We start from the raw sequence: 19,709 nt of genomic DNA on the forward strand, positions 1-19,709 counted from the left end.
GAGAAGTGGGACCAAAGTGATTGACAAAAGAAAGCAACCAATCAACAATAGGCCTGCAGATAGGTGGTTACAAGAGAGATACAATATAGAGTAAATAGGTATTTGTTGGCCAGCACAGTCACGATGGACCAAAGGGCTTCTTTCCCTGCTTTAAAAGCTCTGTGGGTGCGATCTACGGGAGCGCAATGTGGCTAGTAGATGCCGGGAGAGGCCTTCTGCGGACTTCCCAACAACCGGTACACCTCGTGAGATCGACCCAGATATCATGAGACACCACGATCAGTCCTTAGGCAAGCTGATCAAGGCTCTATCGGGCTTCCAGCATTTACCGGCCTCCCAAAGGAGACCCCAGCTGGGCTCCATTCAGTACTGGTCCATCCAAATGTGGACCTGGCGGAACGGCACATAGGGGGGCTCTCCAGGGCAATCAGAGGCCTCTGGATGGTCAGGGAAAGGGCAATATCAAGGCACCCAGGTGGTACTGCAAAGCCATCAACAGCACCCCAACACGGTGCCAGGGTTGTAGTGCCATGTGTAGCCACCTGGGGTGACCACTGCCCAACACAAAATGGAAGATTGCAAGGAATGCAGGGAAATTGGACATGTTGTAAAAGCAAGCAGCTTGCAAAGCGCTTGTATATTCAGACTACTGCAGAAACCAGTTTTGACTGCTGCAGAAACCAGACAGCACTATGAAAAGAAACAGTTAGCATACTAATGCGGCGATACCGGGCGATTCCCAGATACAATGGAAACAAGTTAAACACAGATCGATACATTGAATGGAAGGCCAGACTTTTCGGCGCCAAAGGAAGTCCAAAACAATAAGTCCCAAGAACCACCCAGTGACTGAGGGACTGCCCCGTTATTGGGGAATTCAAATCAATCGATTGGGAAGAGACCCAATCGATTGCGAGTGAATAGAGGGTCCGCCCAGACCCTGAGAGAGATATAAAACAGAGACCCCGACCACAGCTCTCTCTCTCTGTCAGCCTCACCTTGACCAGCTAGCCCTCGTAGCAGAACACCGTTGCAGCAGAAGAACCTTGTGCAGGAGAGGTCTGGACAGAAGCCACCAGCAAGTAAGTTATAATGTACGCAACAGGAATAGACACTCCTGACCCCTTTAGACCATAACCACTGGAAGCCTGCGGACCCAGGACAAAGCTAGAAGCCGTTGTTCCCTGATCCGGCAGTCCCCTTGTCCAGATAAGTATTTGGCCTATTAGCGGTAGGATTAGCCTAGTCTTATAGTTTTATATGCATGATTAGTAGATTACTACTAATCTACTAATTGGTGTATGGTTTTATTGCTTTGAACTTGACCTTGAAACTTGTGGCGGTACCTTAATGATACCTGGTGACTCCAAAGCTAAGTAATGAAACAGAGCCAAATTGAGTGTTAAGCACACTCACCCAGAACGAGCAACACATGGTGCTCAGGTGCCAGGGCATGTATTAGCGACCTCCAAAAGGTTTGGGGGGGGGGGGGGGGGGGGGGGTGTAGGGTGGAGGTTGGGAAGGGGAGGGGTCGGAAAGGGACCATGAGAATGCCTGAAAAGGGGGCCCTCAGCGACTCCGTAGCAGGGTTTCATCACTTGGGGAGGTGGGGGTGGGATGTGAGGTATTGCCCATGTACGTGGGGGAAGGGGTGACATTGCCCATGGCTGGGGAATGTGGGAGACCCACAAGCCCAGTTGAGTTCGGGCGCCCTTTCAAAATGCACCCCAATCTCTGAGAAGCCGATCTGGCCAGCAGATTCAGCTTCCCAAAAGTGTGGGCTTGACCGGGGAGAAACTTCCCAGGGCCCAAAAACATGACCTAGAGGGTGGGGTTTACCGATTAACCTGCTATATGTTTTTCAGTAGCGGTGGCACCCGGCAGTGAGACTGCACCCTTCATCACCAGGAAACCTGTGCACCGGTCTGAGACTGGAATACCCTGCTGGCATGAACAGCTGGTAAATACCGCCCAGTGTGATTAGATAGCGATGGGGAACTCGCCAACAGAACCAGGGTGAAACTCCCAGCAAAACCCGCCACAAATGACTTGGCGTGCGATCTAAATGAAAAGTTTCTAAAACTCGGGATGAATTCTCTGTTTGAAAATCTAAGGGCGGGATTCTCTGAGCCTCCGTGCCACAATTGCGCTCACTGTGAGGGCGGGGAATGGGCATTGACGGGGAAATTCGGTACGTTGCCACTCCTGCGATTCTCCGTTCACCGGGGAATCGGCACCAATCGCATGCACGCGCGCGCGCTTGACGCGGTACCAGTCGGGGGCCATTGAAAGAGGCCGCCGCGGCGATTCTCTGCCAGCAACTGGCCGAGTTCCCGCCGGCATGGTTCTAACATGGTTTCACCCGGCGGGTACTCGGAGTGGCGGCTGCAGGCTGAGTCTGCGGCCGCCCTGTTGGGGAGCACGGGGGATCCTTCGCAGGGGGGGAGAATGCTCCAGGACAGCCAGGCTCGCGATCGAGGGCCACCAATCGGCGGGCGCGCGCGATCTCGGGGGTGGGTGGGGCCTATATTGTGGGGCCGGTCTGCTGTGTGGGTCCACCATGTAGCGCGGACCCCCGGCCGGAAGTGCAGTGCCCCATATTGGCAGTCAGAGCTGCGTGGAGCATTCCGGCACCCTGCTGGCCCCCTTCAGGTAAGTGAGTCGCTAGGCCAAGGGGCCCGTTGATGCAGGCAGGATTCTCCGAAACGGCAGCTAAGTGTTGAAGCTGGGACTGAATCGCAAGTGTTCTACGTGGACAAAAGCGGTGCCAGTCCCAGAGAGATTCAGGTCCCGTCAATGGGCTAGCACCGGTGCCACGGAGAACTCGCGCAATTCCAATGCCTTCCGACCCTCATCTCAGCCAAGGTGATGGCACTGGTTACACTGGAGCACACCCCCACCCTGTTGATGGGTCGGCAGGGGCCAGAGGATGCCTAGAGGCGTGGCCTGTGGAGGCACCCATACGACACGTGGCGCTAAGTTCCCAGTGGGTAGTCAGCGGTGTGCACAGCCACATGACTGCCTTGCAGGCTGCAGCAATGGCCGTCCAGGCCTGGGCATCCCAACCCACTGACCCACCTCCTGGCTGCCCCGCTACCCATCCCGGCCCTGGCAGACACCCCCCCCCCCCTCCAACCAGTGACACAACTGTCCGCTCACTATAACGATGTTAGTTACTATTTGTGTACCCTCCCGGACCCACAACAGCCACGGTGCCTGCTCTCCAATTTGAAATACCACAAGTGAACCTCCCCATCGGTGATTCCTCCTGGTGGAGGTGGAACATTGTGGAAGGCCCGGAAAATGCCCGGGCTGGACCTGTTAATGATATGCCAATGGCATTTACTGTACAATTTGCAATGCCATGGAATGCATTCACACTGCTGTCGAGGGACCGGAGCATGACATTGCCTTTGGCACCTGGCGCCAAACTCTACTTTTTAGCTGATGCCAGATTCTCCACCAATCATGTTTCCCAATTCCGGTGTCAGCCGAAGGAGATCCCGCCCTCTATTTCTCTATCTGTGAGCAAATATGATGAGAGGTCAACCAGTTTGTTAAATGATGTGGGGAGCATATTTGTGTTTGCTGCATTTGGTAATGTTGCTGGGTATTAGCTTTGGCTAACTGTTATGCAGAATGTGGAAGAGCCTGCGTGTAAAACTCACCAGAATTAACCATTTAATAGGTTGGATTTGAACTTGGGGCTTTTCCCCTAACGTTCATAACTTGGTGTCCCCCAGCTGGGACATGTAGAAGTAGCATGTGTGAGCTGTAGCTCTGTTTGTAGCACTCCCGTACCAGCCTCCCTGGACAAGCGCTGGAATGTGGCGACTAGGTGCTTTTCACAGTAACTTCATTGAAGCCTACTCGTGACAATAAGCAATTTTCATTTCATTTTTTTATTTCTTGCTTCTGCGCAGGGTGTTGGTGGGGGGGGGGTGTTGAAGTCCCACTCGAGGTCTTGAGCACAATAATGCAGGCTGACAATTCAGTGCAGCACTGTGGGAGCACAGCACTGTTTCTGGTGCTGTTTTTAAGAGGAGTCATTAAGACGACGCCCAGTCCACCCACTCGGGTGGCTATGAAAGATACCCCAACATGATTATGAAAAACTACAGTTAATATATCACTGATGTACAGGGTTTATGTTCATTCTCAAGAAACATCACAAAAACATCGGGTCAGGATCACACTGCTGTTTGTGGAAGCTTGCTGTATGCAAATTAGTTGCTGCATTTCCTATTATGTTTTGAGCCACCACAACTTGACATTCTATTTATTTCCAGTGCTGCATTACGATGCTGTAATAATGCTGAGTCCCCTCTCTTTAATTCTTGTTTCTATATTTTCACACTGTTGTACATTCAGGTCTGCTTTAGGTGCTTTCCCAGTTTGAGTGGTGTTAATTGCACCCACAAGCAATCAGAAGGCCTTGCGTTTCTGCAAGTTCATTCACAATACTCCCTTTCCCTGTTCAGGGCTGGGACAATCATGCCCCCTTGTGACCTAAATAGGATATTTGTGTCTTTTGCATGCGTATCTCCGCAATCTGCTCAAAGGGAGGCTTGTATAAATAACTAAACCTATTTCACATGACTTAAACATTCTGAGAAACCGTTCTGATTGGTTCCATTCAACTTAATCCACACAACAGATGATACAAAAGGAAAAGCATGGCACATTTCCACACATTAGTGGGTCATTTTACTAGACTTGAGCATGATGTCTTTTAGTGGGCCCTCCAGGATTGCTGACATTGCGACTGCCGAATACTTTCACCACTATTTAAAAACGTGGCTTGTTTTTCTGGGTTCCTTTTCTAAAGAATTTACTTGTATATCTCTCTTCTTTTAACAATTCTTTCATGGGATGTGAGCATCGTTGGTATGGCCAACATTTGTTGCTTATTCCTAATTGCCCTTGACCTGACTGGCTTGCTGGGATATTTCCAAGGGCAGTTAAGAGTCAACCACATTACTGTGGCTCTGGAGTCACGTGAACCAGAACAACAATCAATGATACTTCCATCGTCACCTTTACTGAGACTAGTTTTATGTTCCAGATTTGTTTATTAATTGAATTCAAATTCCACCAGCTGCTGTAATGGGGTTTGAACCCATGTACCCAGAGCATTGAATATATTCAAGAGGTGGCAAGCTATAACACTTGGGGCAAATGGGGTCAAAGGTTATGGAGAGAAAGCAGGATTAGGCAACTGAGTTGTTTGATCAGCCATGATCGTGATAAATGGTGGAGCAGGCTCGAAGGCCCAAAAGACCTCCTCCTGCTTCTATTTTCTTTTCTTTTAGAAAATATTTTATTGAGGCATTTATAATTTTAACATTTTAAACATCAGATAAATCCAACACCTCCTACTCCTATTTTCTATGTATCTATTAGCCTGGGCCTCTGGATTAAAAAACTCAGTGATATTCCCAGTATGCCACCGCCTCCCTCTTTTGTAGGAAGAAGAGGCAATTTATCTGGGCCGAGATTAATTTTTGGATGTGTTCCCAGCACAAGTCAAGCTAACCCCGCCTTCATCTCGAGTCCATGTTTATATTACAGAAACACCGGCTCCTAAATGCTGTCACCAGGAAGGCCTAAATACCATTGCACAGTGAACTTTCAAGTCTGAATGCAGCAGTGTTTATGCGGCAAGTTTTGTGTCATTGACTAAGGCTCAGTTAGGTTGATGGGAGTAAATATAAAATAGGTCTGATGCCTCAAGGTTACCTTATCTAAGTTTCCACAGATAGAACAGTTTCAGAAACACACAGTTGTGGTCTCAAGTGATCCAACTCTTGTATCCTGAAGCTTGATTGCCAGGAACTCGAGGTCAAGGACCAGATGTTAGCAAGTTGTTGGAAAAAACAGTTTTCCACAAATTGAGCAGGAGTATAAACCCTTAATAATCACATGAAATGCTGCTTGTGAGAACTTTGAACCAGCTGAAGAAATGTTACCTTTTGGGAGCCAAAGTAAATTGTTTAGTCAATTCAAGTACTTGTCATTTTAAATTTCAAATTATAAAAAGCACCACGATCAAGTGCCAAAAGTGGCTATTTTGACTGATAGAGACAGTTTGCATTTTTTTTTTTAAAGTATGGCATCTCTTAAATTTGTTTTGAAAATAGCACTAAACTTGGCTGCCTTCATTGTATTAAAAATCAGAATCCAAGTTGTGTTTATTTGAATAATTTTCAGAGATACAGAACTTTATCCTTAGACCGTATGTACGCAAGTGAGTTACTTTGAGTGCCATGACAGAAGATCAATTTTAACCCAAAGCTTGCCATGGTACATTCAATTGACAGTCTCCTGTTTGAGCATTGGTTCAAAAAGTTGGTGAAGAATTGAGTAAAGATTTTTTTTAAAGGATATGATGGTACATTGCATTTCTTATTGTACTGCTGCAGCTGCAGACTACGTAATTGTTCAACACTTCGTACATACTGCAAAACAATGTGAACATTGAATTCAAACACACTTTTTAAAGTGTGGTTTATATTTTTTGGAGAGGCTATATTTTAAACAATTTATCAGATAATGAGTAGGCAGATTGGGGTGGGACAGGACTTACAGCAAAGCCTTTTTTTAAAGCCTCTACAAACCACAGGAAACAGCTCTTGACCAAAACTGCAGCACAGTCTCCCAATAAAAGCAGAGTTCCTTCTCTAACAAATGAAGGAGGGTTTTGTTATACAAATTATAACCATTCCAGTGACTGGGAGCAGTGCAGTGTCTGGGCATGGTGACTGGGAATTGCTCAATCATCTCCAGCTCAATCGTCTCCAATGTGGCTAAGAATTGTGCAAACATATACAACCAATTTGAAAAGTATTTTCCACAATGCTGGCCTGCCTGGTGTATTCATTGAACCTGAGGCAAATTCATAAGCCATGAGATATGAGACTTGGGCCGATTGGTTATTCTCATCAAGTGATCCAGGAACTGCGAGACGTCCCATTGGCACACATGGACCCAGGTCATTTTAGGATCATCTTCCACACAGCTTGGTGGATTTATCCATTGAGTCATCACATTTGCCATTGATTCAATATCAACATATTGAGGATATTGTTTTTTCTGATTCATGTTCCTTGGCACGTTAAGGTCCTGGATTTGAGCACTGCATATTGTCTACATCAATCAGCTATGATACATCAGCATAGCCTGCACTCCTGGTATCTCTGTACCTGCAGCTTATATTTGGGGATAAACTATTACTGGTGGTAAGGTTACGTATTGGCACTGGTTGTTATGTTACATTTGATATGCTGATCTTTCAATGTAAATTATTTTGAAGAGTGAAAGCAAGTTTCTGAATGATGAATAAAGAAAACTAAAATCTGACAGGAAATGAAAGATGCTTTTGTTTTTCTTTCCTCAAAATCATATATATCTGGGTAGAAACAGTCACTCCTTTTCCAACCTCCTCCCCTGCAGCAGTTAGACATTTTAAATGCTCAGTCTAGCAAAGTCTGATTTCTATCTCAAATTAATTCTTGGCCATCAAACACCTTTCAGGGTTATTGTGCATTTTGCCTTCCTATGTACAGTACATACCGCATTGTCAACAACTATTGTTTCACCCGGTTTAGTTTGTTGTCTGTTCATTTTGTAATTTGAACTATGAATCTATTACTACTCCTGGTTTGGTATCAGCTGCAAATTTGATCAGATTATACTGGAAATTGTGAATTGCAAGCAGCAATTACTGATGCTGATCCCTGGGACACCTGCTCTGTACTCTTTTCTCCTTCTCGTCTGGTCAAACCACATCGAGTCGGTGAGGTATGAATATTTAGTGTGGAGGATCATGTGGCAGGGTCCGCTAATAATTTGGAAATTGATGCAAAACTATTCAAATGAGGTTCATGTCCTTTGTGGGTGTGAACCGTGTGACATTGCCGGCGAGGGAGCAGGAAAAATTGGGAAACCCTATTGTGATGTGCATCACTGTAAATACACAAGGGGTTAATGTAAATACATGTAGACCAGCTAGACACTAGAGGGAGCACCAGAGACATCACGCACACTCACTCAACCAATAGATCAGTTATATAGGACACGACCAATGGACATTCACGATACACACAAGAGGTGACACAACCACAGGAGGGCATTACACAAACCCATATATAAAATCCACCACACACATGATCTGCCTCTTTCCAGTGGAGACAGTCAGTGAGTAGAGACACAGGGTTGATTCAATATCACTCCCACCATGTGGATTATAGCAGACTGCTTAGTCAGTCTGGGTAGTTATAGTAGGATTAGCAGTAGTGTCGAACCCGAGTAATAGAAGTGTATATAGTTTAATAAACGTGTTGAAGTTATCTCCACGTCTGAACCTTCCTTTGTCAAGTGCACCATAAGGAAGCCGCTTATGCCACACATAGAGCATAACAAGACGCCTATCTCTCCGGCGAGAACTGCATTTCACAATTCTCATGGAATGTTCCGCCAAAGCCTCCAATCCCACAGATGGCAAGTGTGGGCTCAAAATCATCTCCGATATATGTGATCCTGAAGTTTGCACCCGATGATTCATTCCATTATCTAACATGGTGGTGGATTGCTCCTGTCACTAGACTGTCATCCAAAAGTGCAGGCTAACACTCAAACAACATGGGTTCAAATCCTACCACGGCCTCTGGTGGAATTTAAATTCAGTTAATAAATCTGGAATGGAAAGCCAAACTCGGTAAGGAACACTATTGTCAATTGTCGTAAAAACCTGTTGGGTTCACTGATGTCCTTTTAGGGCAGGAAATCTGCCACCGTTACCCAGCCTGGCCTACATGTGAAGTGTTTGAGTCTTAACTGCTTTCTAAAATGGCCGAGCAAGCCATTCAGTTTAAGAACAATTACGGAGGGGCAACAAATGCTGGACTTGCCATAGGTGCCCAAATTCCAAGAATATTTTTACGGCAGAGGTAGATAGATTCCTGACTAACAAGTGAGTCAAAGGGTGTTGGATTTGAATGACTTTAATTGGAGAGGTTTGATGATACTTTAGCAGCACAGTTGATAAGCACTGAGGCATCTGGCCAGGTGCATATACTTCTTCGCTGAGTCCCAATGGCAGTTGTTATGGTGACCAGTTTTTCACTATTAAAGGGGTGGTGTGTGGAGATCGAAAGGGTGTGTCAACTGGAAATTGTAAAGAGAAAGCAAAGCTGCAATGGTCTCTGGATTGTAAACTTATCAAGACTCTGTAAATGCTGTTTTTTTTGCAGTGTCAGAATGTTGTTTCTCGTGAGCTGTATTTTTGATTTTGTTTGTTTTATAACCTATTTAGAATTGCCTCTTCCTCACTTCCTTGCCTTGAAGAGTGACAACGAAGTACAAAAAGGTAACGCTCCCCAAAGTGCAGAAATACATCGCCAGCTGGCTCACGTAGTCGCATTAGTGAGCACCCCCAGAGGCACAGAAGGTGTAACAGGAAAAATGGTAAGACATATAGAAAGACATGTTACCTTCAGCACATTTACAAAATGCTTCTAAATTTATTGGGATCTTTTCATGTTAAAATTAGTGAATTATTCTCTGGATATGGGCATTGCCAGTAGCACCAGCATTTATTACACAACCCTCGTTCCCTTGTGCAACTGAGTGGTTTAGTTGGGATGCAGGTCAGCCATGATCTAACTGCCTGGTAGATGAGGCTTAAGAAAGCTGAATGTCTAACTCCTCTTCCCACTTTTCTCTAGGCCTGCTCACCAGGTCACTTCAGTGGGCAGTTGAATCCACTTAATTGGTGTGAGCATTAAGCATAGGCCAGGCTGGATAAGGACAGGTTTACTCCCATAAAGAACATACTACAACAAATTAGCTGTAAGTTCTATCTATGTTTCAGTTTCAAAAGACCTGATCTCCAATAGGTTGAACCTTGGATATTTGGGACTTGAGGTGTAGTCGCCTTCAAAAACATTGTCCCATCCAAAGTTATGTTGCGGACACTGTGGGAAGCTATAAACTGGATTTTACCCCTCACTGGCACGTTTGTAAGTGGAGGAGCTTGTAAAATGCAACGTGTGTCCTTTCTGACCGCCCTCGACCTGTCTCCCATTTTCTGAGCACAATGGAGGCATCAGACGGCATTCCAACCGTTGGGACTTTTGGGGCCCTTAAGTGGCCAATTAATTACGACTTAAGTGCCTCATCTCACCCCCGTCACTTTTTCACCCAAGGTAGAGGGAGGTCGACATCAAGCGGGTCGCCCGATAGCTGTTAATATAAACATCTCCCATGTGCCAATTAGAGGCACCCTCTCACCCCAGCCTCTTAAACCTGTCTCCCTAACCTCTCATTGGCACTTGCCACCTAGGGCCCACCAATATGCCAGACTTAACTTCAGTTCGGCCTCCATAACCCAGCTTTTCTGGGGATTGTAGTTCCAGCAGTGGCCACCGCTCAAACCTGATGTTGCTGGGCCTACAGAGCTGCCGGCTAATCTAACTGGCAGCTGTCTGAGGTGGGACTTCTTCCCCAGATAAGGGCATGCTCACTGATGAGCCATCAATTGCACGAGAGACGAGTTGCTTTACAAAAGTTAGGCTTTAATAAGCTAGAACTTAGCCCTGCGGTTGTCTACAATAAAATGGACGACCGCCGGGCGCTTCGACTATTTATACTTCGGTAAGGAGGCGTGGTTAATTCAGCCTCAACCAATCGGAGATCAGTCACATGACTGGTCTCAACCAATTGGTCGGGAGACACATGACCGACCAGGGCCAATGGTAAGCCGGTGTTCTGCACCAATGGCAGACAGCTATGCAAATCATATCACCACACTCACCCTGAGCCAATTTATATCCCTGCCGAGCGTACAATGGCTGGAAGCCAGCTAGCTTCTTCATGAGCAAGTTACTGGCCCCTGTTTTGTCAGGAGGTGTGGGAGCATGATGCCCCATAAAATCCAGTTTTATGACCGTGCAAGGAGGTCAGGGAGCGGAATTCAATTTTTGATGAGGGAGCAAGGGAAATATTGAGAGCAGATGTGAAGGAATATTGGAGCAGGAGTAGGCCATTCTGCTCTTTTATGCCTTGTCCACCATTCAGTTAGATCACTGCTGATCTGTAACTTAACTCCATCTACCTTCCTTAGTTCTGTATCCCTTAAATTTTTGTTGAGCAAGGGTATTATCAGTCTCTGTTTTTATATTTTCCGTTGACTAGTCCCAGCAACCTTTTGTGGGAAAATAAGTTTTTACTACCCTTGTGTGAAGAAGTGCTTTCTGACAACTATCAATGAGAAGCAATGGACTACAGTAAACAATGAAACTGTCCCTTCTCATCCATGTATATTATAATCTCATTAGAATTGAATGCAGTGAACTTCAGAACAGTATTTTCAAAATGTGCAAAGAGTTGAGGGAAAGGCAAAACTGGTAGGAAGTAAGTTCAGAGCTAATATTAGAGGGAAAATAGCTCTTCTCTCAGTGAAAAACATTAATAATGAATTTGCCAGTTAGTTTAATAGAAGAATTCACCACTGGAATTCCAAATATAATGATATTCATTGATTTGGCAGATAATCTGGTAGAGGGTTGAAGACTTGAATGTACTGATTGACCTTCTCCAATCTGTGACTTTTTTGTGTGTTTGTGTCCAAATTGCAATACAACATTGGCCTCCGCCATTAGTATGACTATTCGGGTCACTCCATTCATTACAGGACATGAACGTGTTCAAATTGCAGCTTCATTAGAAGCGCTGTAAGAAACCAATTTGTCAAATGGGGAGATTTGAGTCATGTTAAAACAAGTAGCGCATTACACCAACTAATTTCACTGAGAGGCTCGTGAAATTTAACATGTATTTAATTTTGAACAGTGCATTACAAAAATTATTTTCCTTTCTCTAAAATGAAGATTATAATCCATGGCTTGCATTAATTGCATTGTGTATGTATTTTTTAAAGTTGCTTATTAATGTTGAATACAGCTTTTATGCTTGGTTTGGCCATTGATGTCACCATATCATTTATATGCCACACCACATATCATGAGGCTTTACTAGAAACCAGAAGGAAAGTCAAAAGGGTTGCCGTTATTTTTCTGTGCAGATATAAAAGTAATAGCTTCACCATTATTTCAACACATCCTCGAGCCTGGTTTTGTTCCATGGAAGGACATGCTGCAGCTGTTGCACACAGACACTCTATCCCATGTGTCCCGGGGAGGCTGGTTGCTAAATGATGAAGAAACTAGCCTGAGAGGTGCTCTTGAAACAAGGGACCATTGAACGCCACTGCCCCACTGGTTGTCTCAAGGTCAAGCAATTGTCTGTCGGATTTGAAATAGTAACTTCAACTGTTGACTGAGTTTATGTAACCATCCTAAAGTTGCTCTAAAGAAAAATAGAATCATATAATCCCGACAGTGCAGATGGAAGCCATTCGTCCCATTGAGTCTGCACCGACCCTCTGAACGAGCACCCTACCTAGACCCACTTCCCCAGCTCTATCCCTGTAACCCCGTAACCCTGCCTTACCTTTTTTATTCGTTCATGGGACGTGGGCGTCGTAGGTGTGCCAGCATTCATTGCCCATCCCTAATTGCATTTGAGGGGGCATTTAAGACTCAACCTCATTGCTGTGGGTTTGGAGTCACATGTAGGCCAGACCAGGTAGGGATGGCAAATTTCCTTCCCTAAAGGACATTAGTGAACCAGATGGGTTTTTACGACAATCAGCAATGTTTCCATGGTCATCATTAGACTTTTAATTCCAGATTTTTTTTATTAAATTCAAATTTCATCATCTGCTGTGGCGGGATTTGAACCTAGATTGCCAGAGCATTTCTCTGGGTCTCTGGTTTACGAGTCCAGAGACAAATCCACTCCGCCACCGCCTCCCCTAAACTCTGCACATCTTTGGACCCCAAGGGGTAATTTAGCATGGCCAATCCATCTAACCTGCACACCTTTGGACTGCGGGAGGAAACCGGAGCACCTGGAGGAAACCCATGCACACACGGGGAAAACGTGCAAACTCCACACAGGCAGTCATCCAAGGCCGGAATTGAACGTGGGACCCTGGAACTGTGAGGCAGCAGTGCTAGCCACTGTGCCGCCATGCTAGTTAGCACAGTATGAGGACACTTTTGGCAGTGGTGCCTTAAAATTATCAAGGCATCACTTGGTTCAGGGAGACCCAGTATGAGGGTTTCAAACAAGAAAACTGGTCCTTGTATGGAATAACAAATAAAATAATGGTAAATCAATTTTTAGAACAAAAATAGAAGTGCTATGAATTAAAAATACTTCCTGCAGACTTTTCTTCAAGTAAAAGCTGAAGATTGGTGGTAGGCTTCTGTTCATAGATATTTTTAAGCTGGGTGGTGATTGGTGATAGAATTAACCATAAAAGTTCCTCAGCGGGGGAAATGCGTTGTGTATTAATGGTGTTGGACTGTCCACAATATACCCAGATTTGAAATGAATTGTCTGATCTCAATCAAGGCCCCAATCAGCTTTCACGGGCGGGATTCTCCAATAATGGGGCTATGTCCCCACGCCGGCGTGAAAATCGGCGGCAACGGCTCTGGCATCAACAGCCCCTGAAAGTGAGGAATTGTCACCTTCTTCGGGGGCTAGGTTGGCATTGGAGTGGTCCCCGCAGTTCCAACCAACAGGGAACGGCCCGCGCAAGTTCGCGCATGCGCGGAACTGTCCGCGCATTTTCGTGCATGCACGGAACGGCCGGCGTATTTTTGCGCATGCGTGGAGGTTCCCTTCTCAGTGCTGGCTCGCGGGCAATATGATGGATCCCTACAGGGGCCCAGCGCGGAGTAAAGTCGGCCCCCACTGAACCAGCCCGCCTGCTGATCGGTAGGCCCCGATCGCAGGTCAGGCCACCGTGGGGGCTCCCCCGGGATCGGATCCCCCCCCCCATGATGGCACACTCGCCTTCCAGGTCCCGGCGTGTGGGAGGTGAGTAATCCACACCGGTGTGACTCGGCCAAACTCTTCGGCCACTCGGCCCATCGGGGCTGGATAATTGCCGGGGGGTGCTGCTGTCAACAGCCTCCGACCGGCGCGGCGGGAATCCCGCAGGCGCCCGAAAAATGGCGCCGGAGAATTGGGAAGCCGGCGTTGGGGTGGCGGGGCAGAGAACCCTGGCACACATTCCTGAATTGGAGAGGGAAACATTTAAGATAGCTCTTCCACCTGATTTCATTCCAACGGAGAAGTACTTGGCTGGTGTAGACTGGATCAGCTTCGCTGTCAATTAACCTTACAGTGGTCACTGTCTGGGCCCACAGGTGCATAGTGCTAGTTGTTTAGCATATTGGAAGGTGGCCAACATTGTGAAACTGCTCAATCAAGTGAGCTGGACTGGAAAACTACAGTTGGTGGATTCTCAATATGAAGTGCCATAGAGATTCCCTCTCTAACATTAAATTGGGGACATGGAAAGACCTTGTCAGGCAGTGGGGGGAGAGAACAAAGAGAGAAAGTCTGATGCACGCTGAATGAAAATTACTGATTTTCTTTTACAATAAATCATATTTATTCTGGGTATGGAACATTCTCAATCCTTCCTTTTCTAAATGTGATGACTCCTTGGCGGCATCCAACTCTTCAGTACCTTTCTCACATGACCATCGTTTATGAACCTGACCACCTGTACTGATGGGATATTTCACTCTGGAGATAACATTAATCCTGTCCATGCCTCATATGTTCTATATGCATGCACACCTTCCAACAGTAAAAGCACTAGATGATGAGAACAAGGTTAACTGGAGCCTATCTTTCCTCGCCCCACAGCTCCTGTATTTTTCTTAAACCTTAGGATATGAGGACAATTGAAGTGACTAGTTCAAGATCTTCCAATGCAGCACAGACCAGGAATTGAACATTTTGGTTGAAATGGTATCGTGCTACATCCAAGTGTCCTCATCCAGTCAAATTTTCCTTTTCCAAGTGTCTTGGGAAGTATAGTTACAGTGGATGTGCAGCACAGTGGGTAGCACTGTTGCTTCACAGCTCCAGGGTCCCAGGTTCGATTCTGGCTTGGGTCAATGCCTGTGGGGAATCTGCACGTTTTCCATGTGCCTGCGTGGGTTTCCTCCGGGTGCTCCGGTTTCCTCCAAGTCCCGAAAAAAATGCTGTTGGGTATTTTGGACATTCTGAATTCTCCCTTTGTGTACCTGAACAGGCGCTGGAATGTGGAAACTAGGGGACTTTCACAGTAACTTCATTGAAGTGTTAATGTAAGCCTACTTGTGACAATAAAGATTATTATTATTATAAAGAACGGAATAGATTATTAGTAGATATATTTTTATTATCATTAATGCAGTAATTCACAGCTCACGGATGGAACTTATTGGTTGAAGTGTTGCTGTGTGCTGCTGGACTGAAATATGACTTTGCACCTTTTGAAGCAGGAACCGTGGTGTGCAGCTACTTTACCTTTCACCACTCCTCCTCCATCACCCTCCTACCAAAAACGTCAAGCAGTAAGTGGAGAGGGCAGACCAAGAGTTGGTTTTGATCAAAGTCACACAGGTAGGTTATAGCTATGAGTGTGTGTGCTTGCACTTGAGATGGCAAGGTATTTCCTAATGATTGAATGGCATAAAGAGCGGGCAGTTTTATTCTATGAAACACCTGTCACAAAAAGAAGTGTACCCAGAATAATGTCACAAAGCCAGAAAAAAAAGAATGCTTGAGGAACATTGTACATACATCTCTTTCTTTTGATTTCTTACAGTTGGTGGCAAGTCATTCTCATAGCTGCTCGAGTTTACCTTTGTCTACATCCCAATGCCAGTGGTTTTCAATAACGTGGGGAGGAAACATTAACTGAATGTGATTTTTAAAAAAATTAATTTACGGGATGTGGGCGTTGCTGGCCAGGCCAGCATTTATTGCACATCCCAAATTGCCCTCGAGATTTATTCCAGCATTCATTCATTGAATCCTTTCTGAACATTACTTGAAATGTCAATCGCAAATCGTGGTACAAGATTCTGTGACTAAAATTCAGTACTGGGCATTTGAGGGAAATTGAGTTTGCCTCAATGGTGCCTCACATTCGAGAAATCCAGACTAGATGTAATTTGGGAAAGTTCCTTCAGGCAGCTGAACTTTAATAACTTCCCTGTGTGACAAAAGGTTTTTCCCCTGTTAACTATTTCTCTGCCAGAGGAAGATTATCATGAAAATGAGAAGCTATAAGATGTCAGCAGAGGGAAATGCAGCTTGCAATTTTTTCTGTACAAGCAAGAGGGAAATGCAAACCAGTGCTTTAGTTAATTGAGGGATTTATATCAAACTATTGCCAAGTTCTCAATATCTTCTGCTTTTTTTAAACAACTTCCAGCCACTTTGAATTTCTTTGTTTATGTTTTTCATGGCATATGGCCGTTGTTGTTCAGGTCAGCATTTGTTACCCATCCTTCATTGCCCTTGAGAAGCTGGTGGTGAGCTGCTGCCTTGAACTGCTGCAGTGTATCTGGCTGCATGTTGATAGGGAGGGAGTTCCAAGATTTTGACCCAAAGACAGTGAAGGAACAAAGATATATGTCCAAGTCAGGGTGGTGGTGATTTGAAAGAGAACTTGTAGGTGTTGGTGTTCCCAATGTGTTTGCTGCCCTAGTCCTTCTAGGTGGTAGAGGTTGTGGGCTTGGAAGGTGCTATCTAAGGAAGCTTGATATGTTGCTGCAATGCCTTTTGTATATGTACATGCCAAAGGTTAGGCACCCCCCCAAAAAAAAGCTTATCCACGATCTACAAGGCACAAGTGAGGAGTTTAATGGAATACTCTCCACTTGCCTGGATGAGTGCAGTTCGAACAACACTCAAGAAGCTCGACCACCCAGGACAAAGCAGCCCGCTTGATTGCTCCCCCTTCCACAAACATTCAAACCCTCCACTGCCGACAAACAGTGGCAGCTGTGGGCACTATCTCCAAGATGCACTGCAGTAACTTGCCACGGTTCCTTAGACAACACCTTTCAAACCCATGGCCACCATCTAGAAGGACATGAGCAGCAGATACCTGGGAACCCCACCACCTGGAGGTTCCCTCTAAGCTATTCACCACCCTAACTTGGAAATATATTGTTGTTCCTTCACTGTCTTTGGGGCAACATTCTAGAACTCCCTCATTAACAGCACAGTAGTGGGTGTACTTACACCTCAAGGACTGTAGCGGTTCAAGAAGGCAACTTACCACCACCTTCTGAAGAACTAGGGGTGGGCAATAAATGCTGGCCTAACCAGTGATGCCAACATCCCGTAAATGAATAAAAAATAATACTCTGCTGCCAGTGTTTGTAGTGATGGGGGGGGGGGGGGGGGGGGGGGGGTGAATGTTTTAGAATATGGATAGGATGTTAATAAACAGTCTGCTTTGTCCTGGAGGTTTCTGAACTTCGTGAGTGTTGATGGAGCCACACAAGGCACAACTGGAGCGTATTCCATCATCCTCCTGCCCTGCTGCTCACCATAGATTTCCCAGCCTCTGACCAGCTCATGTGATCACAGTATTTATATGGCCTGTCCAGTTCAGTTTGGGCTTAATGGTAACCCTCAGTTTGATGTTGGTGTATAAAATGGAGATTTTATAAATGTGCTGTTTCTGAGGTTGGACACAGTTGCATTGCAAGGCAAACGACTAGGCAGTTTTAAATCACAACGGTAACTTATTTCACTATGAAGAACTTTATATTATACAAAACAGTACAACTACTTCACAGATGTACTTCCCTTGACTTCCAAGCTCATTTTGAACAAATCCCAACAGCATGTCCACCTGATAGGTTAACATTTGCGCACTCTGTACCCATAGACGCCAGGCTCGTCACGTGTTCTGAAAAGGATCACACCTTAAAGGGACCATGCTACCACATTCCTCCTGCTTAAGTTCTCTACAGATCCCTGAAATACAAAAACAGAAGAAAATCTTACTTACTGTTATATACAGTCAAAAAGTGAAACAGGAAGAGAGCTTAAAGCAAAGTTCATTAGGTAAGTCTATCAAGTGACTTCCTAAATCTTGCTGAGCGTCTCAACTTGGCAACTGGCTTTTCCAAACTGCAGGCATCCGAGTCTACAGCAAGAGCAGGGGAATTGGTAGAGTCCAAAATAGCAGCAGTTCTAACTACCTCTCAATTCTTTCTGTGTCCTCTGGTGATTCCCCTTGAGAAAATCTTGGTTCTAACACTACCGTTTTGGCGAGTGTCATACTGGTAGCTGGGATTGGATCCACCTGCCCATTTGTTGGAACGACAGTTTCTCTCCTTCTCAGATGATCAACATGTTTTCCAGCCTCTCAGCGTTGTAGGTCTATGACATAGGGTACTGGCCCAGTCCTGGCACCACCCTCCCAGGTAACCACTCTGGTCCTCCACCAAAGATCCGCATGTACAGTAAATCTTCTGTTTGGAACGACCTGCCCTTCTTGGCTGGCTCACGGTGGCCTTTCTGTGAGGCTTACTTTGCCCACACCATTCACGGCAAATTTGGAAAAATGAGGGCAGGCCAGGTCCGGAGGCACCTGCGCCATTAACAACTGAGCATAGGTGACCCCAGTCGTGATATGAATTGTACAAGAGCAAGAAGTCTGCTAAATAAAGCAGTCCTGGTCAGTTAACTTGTTTTTTCATTGACGCTTTGAAAGTTTGGATCACTATTTCAGCTAGCCCGTTTGGTGCGGGGTGGTAGGGGGCTGTCCTTAAATGCTGCATCCCATTGTACTTAACGAAGAGTTGAAACTTTTCGGCCATGAAGACGATGCCCTTGTCCGAGACCATCACCTCAGGACGTGAATGGCAAAGATTTGGAACAGTTTGTCCACAATGGCTGCCACAGTGGTCAAATGCATAAGCTGAACTTTGAGTGGGCATCTACCGCAATCAAAAACATAATTCCCAAAACAGGACCCACAAAGTCAATGTGATGCCTTGTTCAAGGACCCCATAGCCACTCCCTCATCCATGGTACAAATTAGGTGCAGTGGAAAGTTGTGTTGAGTCTGACACTGTACGCATTGGGTGACCATACATTTGATCCCTGGCCACCAAACATAACTCCTGGTCAGTACCTTCATCTTGGATTGACCAGGATGACTGCTGTGCAATTCTTGGAGAAGGTGCCACCACCCCGGGGGTGGCACTATCACTCTGCAACCCCACAGGAGCTATCACTGCAACCCCATCCTTGCAAGTGATTTTGTCCCTACAGTGCATGGGCCAGATATGTTCTGACCTCTCAAAATGCCAGCCTGTGAGAACCATCCTTTAACTCTTGACAACACAAGGGGCGGAGCTCCTCCGTGCAGGTAGAGATCAGAACACCATTTTTAAATGGCATCTCGATCTTTTGACCTCCCGGCGCACCCCAACGCACCTATAAGGGGGTCCTTGGACACCCCAACTCACACTGGCATGGCTCCCCTGGGCCCAATCCTGGTGTAGACAAAATGCCAGCCTGGCACCTTCACACTTCAAGACCTGGAACCCTGACTTTGGCCCCTGCCAGCCTGGCAATGCCATCTGGGAACCCTAGCAGTGCCAGGCTGGTGTCAGGGTGGCACTGCCAGACTGGCCGTGCAAAGGTGCCGGATTGGCACCAGCAGGGTCAGGGATCCTGCCTGTTCAGAGGCTGACCACTGGGGCCTCTGTTTGTGGGGACCTGTACCGCCCCCCCCCCCCCCCCCCCCCCCCCCCCAATGAGGC

At 46.1% G+C, this 19,709-nt stretch overlaps 1 protein-coding gene across 6 annotated transcripts in view; it reads left to right on the forward strand.

The window, feature by feature from the left end:
- Positions 1 to 19,709, forward strand: part of reps2 (RALBP1 associated Eps domain containing 2) — a 259,419-nt gene that overhangs the window by 109,371 nt on the left and 130,339 nt on the right. For 4 of the 6 annotated variants that reach the window (XR_005461312.1, XR_005461313.1, XM_038802518.1 and 1 more), the window contains exons 3-4: positions 9,314 to 9,465; positions 15,411 to 15,534. Coding sequence is in view for 4 of the 6 variants with exons in the window: in XM_038802518.1 (XP_038658446.1) it covers positions 9,314 to 9,465; positions 15,411 to 15,534 (276 nt within the window). In the remaining 2 variants the exon portion in view is untranslated. The remainder of the gene's footprint in view (positions 1 to 9,313; positions 9,466 to 15,410; positions 15,535 to 19,709) is intronic. The other 2 variants (XM_038802519.1, XM_038802521.1) reach the window with 2 other exon arrangements.

The sequence above is a fragment of the Scyliorhinus canicula genome, chromosome 7 (assembly GCF_902713615.1).
Source record: "Scyliorhinus canicula chromosome 7, sScyCan1.1, whole genome shotgun sequence".
NCBI lineage: Eukaryota > Metazoa > Chordata > Chondrichthyes > Carcharhiniformes > Scyliorhinidae > Scyliorhinus > Scyliorhinus canicula.